Source organism: Pleurodeles waltl, chromosome 5, assembly GCF_031143425.1.
Source record: "Pleurodeles waltl isolate 20211129_DDA chromosome 5, aPleWal1.hap1.20221129, whole genome shotgun sequence".
Lineage (NCBI taxonomy): Eukaryota > Metazoa > Chordata > Amphibia > Caudata > Salamandridae > Pleurodeles > Pleurodeles waltl.
The window spans coordinates 682,961,619-682,975,881 of NC_090444.1; the positions used below are offsets into that span (position 1 = coordinate 682,961,619).

The 14,263-nt window shown below is 42.2% G+C and overlaps 1 protein-coding gene across 2 annotated transcripts in view; it reads left to right on the forward strand.

Annotated features, from left to right (window-relative positions):
* TULP4 (TUB like protein 4) overlaps positions 1-14,263 on the forward strand; it is a 682,961-nt gene that overhangs the window by 377,734 nt on the left and 290,964 nt on the right. For both annotated transcript variants that reach the window (XM_069234583.1, XM_069234584.1), the window contains exon 4: positions 866-1,027. In XM_069234583.1, coding sequence (XP_069090684.1) covers positions 866-1,027 — 162 coding nt within the window. The remainder of the gene's footprint in view (positions 1-865; positions 1,028-14,263) is intronic.

Below are 14,263 nucleotides of genomic sequence, written 5' to 3' on the forward strand. Positions count from 1 at the left end.
CGTGAGCCCTGGCCTCAAAGACGTCTGATGAGGGAAATCAAGTGAAGAGCAGCCACGAAGGAGCAAAGTGGCGTTCATGCGGCTGCTCGTAACCGAGGTGCGAGCACTTAATGAAAACAAACTGACAGGAAATTAACACAATAATTTGGATCAAGAATATAACTAATGCTACATGAAGAGAAATGTGAGAAGGACCGGAGTCCCAACACTTAGCAGCGAAGAAAGAGGAAGATTGAAGAGGGACAACACCTTTTACTAAGGCTCACGGCACCTGTTTGAGCATGAACTGTTCTTTTCAAACTTCATTGTTTTTCCCTTGGGTTATGGGAAATCAAGTTTTATCTGGTTGTCTATTGATCTTGTATTTTGGCTGCTATTTGTTTAAACGAAGAAAGTAGAGCATAATCCTCGCCTCCGGGTCCGGCCATAGAATCTGCAGTTAGTTAGTCTTTACCAGGAATAGCGTTACTGAAGGTAATTAACTTGTTTGCCAAGGAGGAGGATGTGTTGGGTAAGGAAATGAGTGGTTTGAGGTGCTGTTGCATGTAAGAGTACTTACTTTTCTTGGGCAATAATCTGCAAAGTGATTAGGACATAATTTACAGGCATGCATAACCTATGACACACTAGAATGAGAGCTAGACTGCGGTAAGCGTGGCTGTCCACCGCACAGCCTTCTGCTTGATATCTGCACTTTGATTTGACTTGCCCTTCTGCACTTTGGCTGGTTAACAGATCTCAACCCCCTCCTCTCCCAGATTTGCAGATTGAAAGTGTGTCCAAACACCTGGCCCTTGAATTGAAAGAAGTAAAATGCAACTTGATTTTTCTGCAATCCAAGACATTTGTTTGAATATCCTTTCAGGTGAGTGACTTCACTTGGAGCCATGACGGGACACAGGCCCTCATCTCTTACAGGGATGGATTTGTGCTGGTTGGTTCGGTTAGTGGGCAGAGGCATTGGTCTTCAGAAATTAATTTGGAAAGTCAAATCACATGCGGAATATGGACACCTGATGACCAGCAGGTAATTGTTTTTTAAAAATATTCTGTCATTTTTATTCTGAGTTGATACAATGGTAGATCTTCCGTTTTAGGCAAATACATGCTAATGATCTGCCACTAGATATATTGTAGGATTGTTAGACTTAATCTCTTAACCATTGCATTCAATTTTCTCTTGTTTCACAGTTGGTTCAATTGCATTTCCTCTTCAGTAAACCTCCTTGAAAAACAAATGTACTGGATGCAAGCTGCTACTTACATATGATACCCAATAATATCAAAATGCATCAGATTCATAGTGGACCGGCACTAATAGCTCAGCTTTTCTATTTATTTTGAAATGGTACCAAAAGCAGTTTCCATATGTTTGATCCCTATAGTTATTGGCTAAGACGAGCTAAATATGATAGAATGCGCCCAGAGCAATTACCTGCAGTTCAGAATGAGTCAAACCTTCTCATTCATCACTTTTGTGCTATGTATTTATTATGTTGCCATGGCACATGAGAGCCGTGAGTGGTGTTCTCGCCCACTTTCTGACTGTCTCCAGCACTTAATTATAGCTTTTTGCGCTGAGTGGGGGTTATTTATTTCAAGGTTTTTGTGAAGCATTGTATTCAACTTTGGGTAGCGTTCAGGCACTTCAGGATGTGACAATGGAAGGAGAAAAGTGTAACACAAGGAGTATAGTCAGTCGACTGCCTTGGTCTGTAAAGAACACTCATATTTCAGTGTGAAAGCCCTCACTTTGGCGAACCATAATCTTTTGTAATTGTTTCTGAAATCAAGTCAGTAGCTCATCTTAGGGTTCTACCCAGCAGGAGAGTGAGAAAACAGAATTGAGGAAAATCCATGTCCACGAACAGCTACCTATCAGCTTCAGGTGCCATAGAAGGTGTTAGACATTTGCCTGGATGAAGAGGTGCGTTTTAGGGACCTTCTGAACTTGAGGACAAAAGAGGCCTCTGGCTGGTGCACTCCCAGGCACAGGAGAATTATCAAGTATTATCCTTTTGGTTGTGGTATCTCTTGATCCCTGCAAAAGACCACAGACAGAGTATAGTATTACCACAGCTTTCAGTAAACTGCATGAAACTAGCAATATGACGCTGGCTCTATGTATTGTTCTGTTGCACCAGCTCCTTGATACCTGTGGGCCTTGACTACCCATCTGAAACTTTGAAGCAGATGACATTTTTTCCAGTGGAAACCATTTTACGTTGAAATAAGTTAAACAACTCAGGGGCAAGACAAACAAGATTCCCTTTGGTGAGTAGAACCAATATGCACATAAGATCAAAGTTAAAATATTAAAACAAAGTGCTGATGTTGAAAAGAAATTATAACTGAATAAAGGAACCGTTTCCCCCGATAAGCAGGGGTAACAGAGGATGAAGGATGTGGTTGGTTTAAGGGTAGAGTTAAGAATTATCTGAAGGCGAGCGTGGAAATAGCTAGAAGAAGAGGACATTTTAGATTGGCAAGATGTTAATACAAACTAGGTCAAGGGCTAGCTAGCCTTGTAAATGAGATTTGTTACTAGATGCAGGTTAGGAGTCAGATCATGGGGAAAAGGGCCTATTGGCTTGTAAGTGTTGATTTGTACTGGTGTCTATCTGTTTCCAAGAGAGATTTCAGGCTGCAGAGTATCAGGCTGCAGTGGAGGCCTGTGTCATGTTTCCGGGGTTACAAAGTGTATCACACAGTATAGCGCTTCAGTTACATGTGACATTCAATTTCACATACCATAAATGTACTTTTTACACCATGTGTGGTTGTCTTTTAGTCAAATTAAATACGCTAAACAGATTTTAGGCCAAATTTGCATTTATTTTAGGGGTCAGAGTACACATACTGGCACTGGATAACAGTGTCCAAGCCTTAGATTTGACAGTTACCTGCAGGTGAGTTACAGAGAAATAAGAAAACGGGTAGTGACCACACAAAAATGGGTCACTTTACAATGAGCTCTAAGCGTTTTGAATGGATTCTTCTTCAATATAGGAAGCCAGTGTAATTTTTGTTAAGTGGAGAGAAATGGAATAGGGCAAGGAATGGCCAGAATTCGTCTTGCTTCAGCATTCTGTACAGTCTGGAGCCTGTGAAGAAGATATTTGGGAGAACTCACTAACATATTGACAATAGTCAAGCCTGGAAGTGATAAGTGTGTGAATCAACATTTTTCGAGTAGAAATAAGAACAAAGTCAAAACATTTTTTAGAAAATTTGGGTAGCAAAAATCATGTGGCCACTACTGTTGCGACCTGTTCAGAGAAAAGTAGGTGATGGTAGAACCCAGTACCAAGATAAATAGTAGAAGTGGGGGAACAGAGAAGTCCCAATCTTTTTTGGGCACATGGCGTGAGACCATATTGAGTTGGGTTGGCCAAAGATAAGGATTTCATTTTTTTCTGAATTAAATTTGAGACAGGTGTCTTTTCATCTAAGTCGTTACTCAGGGAAGGCATGGCTTGAAATTGATCTACCCAAAATCTATGTTCTTCATTATTGTGATGATCAACTGGATGTCCTCAGCATACAATATGAAGTCCAGACCAAAGGACTGCACTATCTTATCAAGGGGGCCATGTGCATGTTAAATAATGTGGGTCTCAAAGCAGATCCAGGAGGTGCCTTGTGTTCTGTATATGTGATCAGGGATTGAAAGAAGCCAATGGACACTGTTTGAGCATGCTTGCTCTGGTCAGGAAAAGGTCCAAGTCCATGTGTGAGCAGTGCCACGGATAGGTTAAGAAAGGTAGAATGAACGACTGTATTATACGCCGCTGAGAGGTCGAGAAGTATAAGAGCTGCTTAGCATCCCTGGTCTATTTTAGCTTGACTGGATTCCTTTTTCAAGTTGATATTATCTGACAGATATTCATTGACGGGTATGCTTGATATGGGGTTTCCTTAGTTAGTGGAAGCTGAACATTTGATTTTAAAGATCTGGCATAATTTCACTTGTGCCACTCTGAAATATCCTATAAATCAAACACCTTTTTGGTATTGACTCAAACCATAACTGTGACAGTGACTTCTTTCAGTAATATCAGTTATGCAGGTAATTTTCCTTACGTTCTCAGCTTCTTGCATTTGCTGTACAAATCCTCCTTTGTCTCATTCACGCAGAGTTTTACGTCCCAGATTCTGGAACAAATTTTAGTGTTAATGTTAATTAAGTAAACAGGTCAATATAGGGCAAAATATGTTCTGTATTTCACGTTTTACAGTAAATGGTATTCTGTGATTTCTCTCATGGATCAGAAGACCTCACCTGACACCGCATTGCACATTTGCAAAGACAGACTTCTTTGCGTTATAAATTTGAAAGATGAAGCTGTCAAGACAGGCCTTTTCAGCTTGAGAGACCTAGTTGTTAATAACTCCTTATATAAGGATTCACAAGTCGTTCTTCTTCACTTGAGGGATAGTAGATACAGACAGATTATCCAGGAAAGCCCCTGAAGAACCCTTATCTGATGGATCTGATGAATTATTTCTGCTTATCTTGTAGGTCATCCAATCCCCGGAGTATTTTTGGGCCTTGCTTTTTTCCTTTAATTTTCAATATTAACTGTTTGCCTGGTAGGTTTCATTTGTTATAAACCCTTATGTTGCTTTTTGTTATTCACAATCTTTTTTTTTTTTTTTAATAGTATGATGTTTTTCGACCCCTAACCGCCTTAGTCTCTGACATTTTGTTATTCAGCCACTGAACGGAAAGGGACTTGATACCTCCCTTTCAGTAGGTGCTCAAAAGTTATTCTAGTTTTTTTAGTTTCCATGACTAATAACTTGCATCTGATTACAGCTTTGAATGTGTCCAGGCTGATGTAAAGGGACTTTAATAAATGTTTCCTAGATTTTGTACAATGCCTTCTGAGAGTGAGTGACCACTTCAGAGGAATTGGAACATGGTCTTAGATTGTAATGTTTCTAATCAAGGCTCACGTGAGAGAGGGACTTGGCAAAGCTGCAAAAAACAAAATTGACCGTTGGATAAGAGAGCTTGACCTCAAAATAGAGATAGTAGTTTCTGCAACTTTGGTGTGTCCTGGTGTCAGCTAGACCTGTGTGGTTATTGCATTTGTTTTAATTCCATAGCAGCAAAACTTTGCATTTTGGGTGAGTCTATTTAATGCACTGTCCATGGCAAGATTGGACTCCAGACTCACATTAACTTTAAGCAACACAGCATGGACTACAATAGTCATTCAGGTACCTCTAGTTACATTTGTCTTTTTAAAAACATTGTTAATTTTTTTTTATTTATGTGTAGTGTTGCAGTGCACTTTATAAAACCATTCCAGTACTTCTGAGAGCTTGATGAGGAATACAACAAAGTTTGTCCAGAAGAAAAGCAATAAAGCGAGAAAGTCAGGTTAGGGCCCCTGTTTGTAAGGCGGTTCTGTTAGAAAAAGAGACTAAATAACTCCTTTTCAAGGTTTTCCTGAAACAATAAGACTTGGTGCACTTCTCAAGGAGAGGCTGATGGCATCATACAGTCTTGGGCCTTGCAAATCCAGGGGCCTTCCTCGGGTTTTCATCCTTTTTGAAGGGTATTGTTGAATCAAGTTTTAACAGCTGATGAGTGGTGATTTCCAGCAGGAGTCTGCTGTGAAGCTTGTTCCTGCATGTGTTCATGACATTTTTTACTAGAAGACTTGTAAAAGGTACAGAGAATCTTCAATTTGATGCCGGTTTGATTGGAAGCAAGTTAGTGGTCTGATGTTGTGATATTTCTAATTGAGAATAACCTCTTGGTTTTATAGAATGAAGCAAATTATTTTGGTCTGCCATGTGATGGTGGTGTTTCTCTTCTCTTTGACATGAGATAAAGAATTGTTGCTGTTCCATAAAGATACTAACCTTCTCCCTCCCCATGACACATCCAGAAAAGCTTTCAAGAGACTCTGGTGTATTTCCCGATCTGAAAGACTGATTCTTCATTCAACACTCTAGTTAATTTACAAAAATATCTGTATATCTGTCTGTTCGCAACCTTCAACAACTTAATGTATTTATGCCAAATTGATAAAGGTGTACCTGGTATGACACAAATGTAAATAAAATTGTTTAAAAATAGCAGTTGATGCAGAGGCTAATCTTAATGGGACTGTACTAATGTTATTAAGAGATGGTTTTTATGAAGCAGGGCTACCTATCCCCACAGCTTGCTGGAAAAAGGAGCTGATTTTACTGCAGTTTCTTTGGAAAGTTGAAATGTTTTGTGTTGAGTCCCAGGTATGCTATTTCCAAATCATTTAAAACTCCTAGAAATCAATGTACCTGAGCAGAAAGGAGAAAGTGCTGTCTGAATGCAAATATTGCAGACACCATTGTTTTTTTGTAACCGTTTTTATTTGGTTTTCATCTTACATTCACTTTCATGTACATTAAAGCAGGTTACATTGATGCTACTTTTCTAAGCAATACATATGGAATGACCTGCAGTCATGTATTTTACACAATTATACATTAGTCCACCACATTTCAGCTGGAACACAGTATCGCTCTTACAGGTAAGGAATGTTAGAAATTGGGACTCTAGTTGGCAGAGGCTTGTACTCTGTAGAAATAGGAACCACAATCCTAGACAGGGCAAGTAGGATACACACCATAGGTTTACCTGTACTCACCCTCTGGTAGCTTGACACAGAGCAGTCAGGCAAACTAAAGAGGCAATGCGTAACGTATTTACACACACATATCACACCAGTTTAGAAAAATAGCCAATATTTATCTGAGTCAAACAAGACCAAAACCTAAAAAAATTCAACAAGTCAAGTTAAGAATTCTCAAAGATGAAATCAAAATGCAGTGCTTAAAAGTCAGTAGCTCCCACCTAGGGCTGTCTGGTCGCGCTGGACCAGGGCAAATCCAAAAGTTCAGTCCGACCGCGATAATGCATAGGCCGGATACAAGAGTCATGCAGACCCTCTGACAGTACCTTGGTTGCGTTGAGGCTCGGTGATAATGCATTGATCCAAGGAAGGGATACGTTGAGCTTGCAGGTGATGTGTCATTTCCTGATCGGGCAATGTCAGGAATGCGTCGCGGTCCAGAAGTGATAAGTACTGGATGAGATGAGTGGGTGCTGCTTCGGCCATGACATTGCTGTATTCGAAGTCGGGTCGTTGCATCACGCAGTTGCAAGCGGTGGCTGCAGCTTCAGTGCAGGCAGCAGCAAAGCGGCATTTCTGCAGTGGGTTGCTTCAGTTCCAAGTGACACACGGATGTCCTTGCGTTAGTTCTTGTGTTGCAGCACCACACTCACCTCCAAGGGCCCAGGACTGGATTTGGTACCACTTGGCAGAGCAAGACTCTCAGCAGAGGAGTCAAGGTGCTGGTCCTCTCACTCCCAGGCAAGAAGTAGCAGGCCAACCAGCAGAGCAAACAGCAAAGCGGCAGCCTCTCTTGACAATACCAGCAGTCCTTCTTCCTGGTAGAATGTCCTCAGTTCAAAAGTGTTCCTTGTATATGGTGTCAGAGGCCCAGTACTTATACCCCAGTGTTCCTTTGTAGTGGGGGAATCTTCAAAGAGATGGTTTTGAAGTGCCCCAGTTCCTTTTCAGCCGAGGTCTGTCTGCCAGGGGGTCTCTTGGGGGTTATCAATCCTTTGTGCAGGGTCACGTAATCTCCTTTTAAAGTGTGACTAAGAGCCCCTCCACCTTTCCTGCCCAGGATGACCCACTGGTACGCAGATGGAATGCAGGGGCATTGGGGTGTCCTCTCTTTTAGGGTTGTCTGGATGGAATGCACAGATGTAGCTGTCACCCAAACCTTACAGAGACTAGACGTGGATTGGAGGCAGGTGCCAACCTTCTAAAAGTGGCATTTTCAGACCTGCAAACTAAAAAAACAAAAACAAAAAAAACACCTTTACCAATTTTTGAATTGAGAGTCCAGAGAAGCCAACCTCCATTTTTATATCTTTTCCCAATTTGGACATTACATTTAAAATATGTAGTAAGGCAATCCGCATACTACTCTACAGGGTACATGTCCAACTTTTTAAATACACTGCACCCTGCCCTTGTGTCTAACCAGGGCCTACCATAGGGGTGACTTACAGGAAGGGAGGTTTGGGCCTGTCAAGTTGGTACACTTGCTAGGCCACAATGGCAGTTTAAACTGTGCACATAGACTCTGCAGTGGCAGGCCTGAGCCATGTTTGAAAGGCCATGTTAGTAGGTGGCACAATCAGTGCTGCAGTCCCACTAGTAGCATTTGAATTATAGGCCCTGGGCACACATAGTGCACTTTACTATTAATATGCCACTCATGGAGATGCCAGTGTTATCATGTTTTAGATTCAGAGCACTTGCACTTTAACACTGGTTACCAGTGGTAAAGTGACCCGAGTCCTACAGGCTTCCAACACAGGGTCAGAAAAAGAGGAGGAGGAAGGCAAAAAGTCTGGGTATCACCCTGCAGAAAGGGCCATTTCCAACAAGGAAATAAAAATTGTTGGCACAATTCATCTTTCAGAACATAAACATAGAACTATCAATGGGAGTCTACTTGGTATCCCCCAGCCGCTGTCAGACAAAAAGTCTGCTAACTACTAGGCACACAGCGGGTGTGGTTGTCCAGCAGATACACCAACTACCCACTCAGCGGTTCAATCCTTTCTCAGGTCAACTCGCTCTCCCCAAAGAGCAATAACATTCCTTTCTGGTAACATTGAATTCCCACAAAATGATAGCAAGACAGTCGCTCAGTCTTTTGCCACTGATTGATCATGCAGGCCCCATACTGTTCCTCTCTCAAGGCTGTTTCTTCCATGATTGCCCCTGGTTCTACCTCCTTCTTCCACCTGCAGCACGGATTCCCTCCATGTGATCTCCAGTACATTGCAGAGGCCCGCTTGATTTGTACCAGGTCTAGGTCTAGAGAGCTGGTAGTGTCTCTTTCATGTCTTGATTTGGGATAAAGGCCTAGTAAGCACACCTCCACACGCAGAAGGTCCATTTGTCCAAGAACACGTTTCAGCTCCCTGATCACAGCCTGCCAACACTGGGTGATAAGATACCTTGTCAGGGCCCGGTCATATGAAGGTAGTCTGCATTTAACTAATTGCATCTTGGGCCGGTTTTATTTTCCGTTCCATGTATCCCATTCTATTTATGTAGTGTGAGATAAGTCATGTTGAGGTAATTAAACAAAGTGTATCTCATTCTCGTATTTCTGGATACTGTGTGAGTACATTCCAGAATTCTGTCCAATTTCTTGTTCGGGACTTTGTAGCCTAGTTGTACCTTCCATTTTGTTTTGAGCTGTGTCAGATCAGTTTTGGTCATAAGTAGTGGTGAGTTCTAAAGCCAGGAAACTAACTTACTCCATCTCCGAATTTGAGAAGAATTTGTAATCATTCATGTGCAGGTGGTTCTTTATGCCTGTCTGTCCACAGTGCTTGCATTGCTTGAGACACTGTTGCATAGTCTAACAAGCATTTGCAATGCAATGGGTCTTGCGTTGCTCGAGTTAGAGCTTTTAACGTTATGAACTCCTAACCGGAACTTTCTTGCCACATAAACTGAAAATGAAAAGTAATACAATTTCACATAGGGGAGCTGATTAAAAGCGCCACGCCATGAGCGTGAAGATGATTTATCAGAACAAAAAGACCGGTCCGGTTTTGCCTTTGCGTTGTAATAAAAAAGAAAAACAAGCGTGATCGCGCTGTGTAAAACTTTTAATTCAGCAACGAGGGCATGGCTAAACAATAGAATTAAACTGGCAATTGTGAAAAGCACTCGATTACTGCCCAACGAGATCGCACTGCCTACGAAATAAAGAGAAAAAGTAGTCCAGAAGCCATACGGAAAACATGGAGTCTTGTATTTTTTCAGTAGTTAGCCGGCACCGGAAAAAGCATGACGTATGCATGCCTTTCACTGTAAGTAAAAACCAAGCATTTGCAATGCAACGGGTCTCGCATTTGCTCGAGTTAGAGCTATTAGCGTTGTAAACTCCTAACAGGACTTTTCTTGCCACATAAAAGAATAAATGGTTACGCTGAAATTGAAAAACAAACAACAGAGCACGAGCGCGCTATGTAAAATCCAGCACAATTGCGCGGCGTGGAAAATAAAAAGACAAAGTAGTGCAGAAACCAGGCTGAAAACATGGGGCCTTGTGTGTTTTCAGTAGTTGCACTGTGCGCTCAAGGAGGGTTAAACATCGGAAAAGGCATGACGTATGCATGCCTTTCACTAATAAAATATAATAAAATCAAGCAAATTTTAAAAGGCAAGGCCACGAGCCAACTAAAGTGTTGGGCGTGGTTAAAAGCCCACAGAGAGATTACAACAGGGACAGAGCGCTTGCGCATCCAACCCTAAAAATTGCAATTCTGGCAGGGCGACCTCAGTGATGAGTGTCTTCAAGCTCCTCAGTTGCCCTTCTTTGAAGCAGTCCCACACCTGCAAGCAGGTTTTCATCTGTCCATGCAGCCATTCTAGGCACCGTAAAGAACCTAACCAGCGGCACCCAAGGTGCATTTCACTGAAATCGCTGTGTTTTTAAAATAAAATTCCACCAGCAATGTGAGTCCAAACTCAGCAATTTAAGCAGTGCCAAGATCATCCGTGTACCCAGCAAAAGGGCAATCGAAGTCCCTTTCTGCTGGCGTCCCTTGGCAACCTATTTCCTCCAGTTGGAGCCCAGCCACCCAGCGTGCCATCTATTGTAATAGCTCAAACACAATTGTAAACCCCCTTTTCGAAACTGCTGCAGTACCCCACTTCATTTCACCTCAGAACAACCTGTTAATAGTACCTCTGGAGCATTAGGAGAATGAACCATAATGACAATGAGTGTCTTTGTGTTTCTTTCACAAATTGAGAGTAGCTCTGCTTAAAACTTTGAAAGGTTTGCAACCTTCATTATCAATGTGAAATTTGAATTGTGAGAAACAAACGTAAATTTTGTGGAAACATATTTGAGCAAAGTTATTGTTTTTTTTCAGTTTTATATAGCAAAATCTCGGCCCCAAGGTTTTGGGGCACTTTACATGATCATCAGTTACATTAAATAAGGTAACATTCATGTTTTTAAAAGCACGGGGCGATTAAGTGATTTGGCCAGTATCAGAAGATATTGAGCTGGTGCCGAGACTCAAACCTGGCTTCCAGTTCCAAAGTCTGCAGCTGTGGCCGTAATGCCACATACTCTCCCATAATGTTTGTGCACAAACTCGCATAAAAATGTTTTTCTCCAAAATTCTTCCAAAAGTCACTTTTTGCTAAGTTCAGAAAATTCTGCACCCTTAGAGTGCAGAATGTAATTTTCCCCACCTCTGCTTTTCACAAACAAATGTCCAGACTAATAGGGACATACAAGCAGATTAGCCTTCCTCCTTGTGGGCATGTTCCTTTCAACTAATCTGTGTAAAATTGCAATACTTCATATTGGGAGCCTAAATGTGAGATATGTAAAAAAAAAAAAAAAAAAAAAAAAAAATGTATACATTTCTGATGCTTCTCTGCCTTCCTTCCATCCTTCTAAGAAATAGACAGTGGTGTTAATGCTGCAAAGCCTTCTGTAAAAGATTTGAATGGTACCACAAACCTCTGTTTTTGCAATACAAGCCATTGGTGAGACCACATGAGAGTGTTGTTGAAAGGGGCAGTTAGTTAACAGCTTCAGGTTCCATCTAGCTTGCTCCTTTCGTTCTCTGATGCAATGCCTTAAGTCTCTTTAGTCTTGAGCTCTGCTTTAGGTTTCAGACAAAGGCCCTCATTCCCTGACATTCTGACCTGTTATTTGGTGCCGTAACTCAGTTCCCAATAAATTTCAATTCCACCGAATGCACTCAGAACCTTTGTGTTGTGACCAAGGTGTTTGTAGTGCCGAAACGCGTTGACAGTCTTCTGCCAATAAATCAAATCACACTGCAACTGAACACATGGACTGCTGAGTCTTCTTTGTATGATACAGGAAGTGGAGTTGGAATATGTATATGTTTGATGGCATGTGTAGCTGCAGATACACATCCTATGCATTAGTCCGCCATCTAGTGTTGGGCCCGGAGTGTTACAAGTTGTTTTTCTTCAAAGAAGTATTTTTCTCGAGTCAAGGGATCGAGTGACTCCTCCTCTCAGTCATAGTGTGCATGGGCATCGACTCCTTTGTTAGATTGTTTTCTTTCCTCTGTCTGGTTCGGATGTGTTCCCTCTCGCTCCGAGACTTTTGATTCGGAAACTTTATACTAACTTTATTCTACCAGCGGTATTGTTTCGATCCCGTTTCCATCTGTAATCGAGCCAATATTAGTGTCGGAAATGAGAAAAACGCCCTTTCGGGTGCTCGCGCCCTACACAGGCCTCTTCAGGCCTACCACGCCATACCCTGATGGATAGTTTCCGATTCTGTCCTCGATGCCACGTGAAATTCCCTTACACCAATCAACACGTGGTATGTAATCTTTGTCTCTCTCCCGAACATCAAGGGGAAGATTGTGAAGCTTGTCGGTCATTCCGGTCGAAAAAGACACTGCGTGACTGGAGAGCAAGGAGATGGCGTCAAAGCATACAGAGTCCCCCGACACCTTAGAATAAGAGCAGGCACAGACAGCTGTTTCGATTCACGACACAGACTCAGAAGCAGACTCAGATGAAGACAGCCAACCGATCACTGCCGATCAGCGTGTGAGTACACCTGCCCCTACGCCCACTTCCAAAAGACCTATTAAGGCCTTGGGTGCACCACTGTCAGAGAGCCATGGTTCCACCCGAAAGAAAATTGTCGGCGACCGACTTCCAGGTTCAGCGCTAATAAAGGCCAAATCAGGGCATCAACAGGCCACACCTGTTTCGATACTGGAGTTGAGCAAATACATTTGAAACTCCACATCCGAGCCGAGCTGACGTACACACTCTTCAGAGTGGAAAACTCAACTTTCGGCTTCGGAGCTGAAATCACAGGCTGGATTTTCGGGACCAAAAGAATTAGTTACCACTTCAGAGCCGAAAAATTCATTTTTTACAGAGGAGACAGGACTTTCGAGCCGATTAAAACACAGCTCAAAGACAATTGCTGAACAAGCCTCCTAAAGGAGTTAAAACATCCGAATATCATTCTGAGGACTCCGATATTCAGCCAATCCTTAAAATCATGGACAGTAAACAAAGAAGGATACATATCTGTAAGGAGACAGGGAAAATCATTGCTTCACCTCCTCCACAAACCAAGAGAAAGTTGGTGTTGTGTGGAGAGAAAAGATGGGGCATGAGAAAGGATATACCTATAACAATAAAAAAAATCCAGACACCATTCTAGGATTGACTACTTTTTAATAGACGGTACCTTAAAAGAGCTAGTGAAGGATGTTACACATATTGGGGCACATTTATCTGATCATTCCGCTATCATCCTGAAACTTAGGCTACCAGCCATTAAAGAAGAAAGAAGGTGGACCTTAGACAGAACATTGTTATTAGATGAGAAGGTAGTAGCGGAGTTACGGGCAGAAACACTGGAATTCTTTGAGATCAATAAGGGCTCGGCTTCATTTGCATTAGTTTGGGACACTTTCAAAGCTTTTTTGAGGGGGGGACTGATGAGGGCAGCCTCATTTAAGAGGAAAACATTTAATGAAGAGATCAGTAGAATAGAAAGTCGGTTACAGCAGGTTGACCAGAGATTGGCATTACAGAATCTTGAGGAAGGCGAAGTGGCCCAGCTGTGTAAACAGGGACAAGGGGCCTGGGCGGAATTGGCAGCAGTGATAGATAATGTTAGACTGAGGTGTGAGGCAAATAGGGTGGCACATTTTGAACACAGAGAAAATAGTGGTAAAATCTTGGCCTGGAAAATAAAATCTGAGATAGTTAGGAACAGGGTGGTAGAAATTCGAGACGGAAATCCCGAGCAGGTCAGGAGAAGTAGGGATGAGGTGGAGGAAAGCTTTTAGAATTATTTCAAAGACTTATGTACAGAGGAAAAAGCGGTATCTCCGGGAGGGTGAAGCAGTGGGTAGAGGGACTAGGATTACCTGCCCTCAGCGAACAAGAAAGGGGGGTGCTTAATGAACCGATCAAGTTGTTAGAAGTAGAGCAAGTTGTGTGTTCCAGTAAACTTGTTAAGGCCCCAGGGCCAGATGGGCTACAGGTGGAGGTATACCGAGCACTAGGAAGTTGTGTTACGAATTATATGTGGGAGTTGAGCAATAATACGATAGAGGCGGATGAGAGGCTCCCCTGTCTTGGAATGAAGCTATCATCGCAATAATTTTAAAACCAGGTAAAGA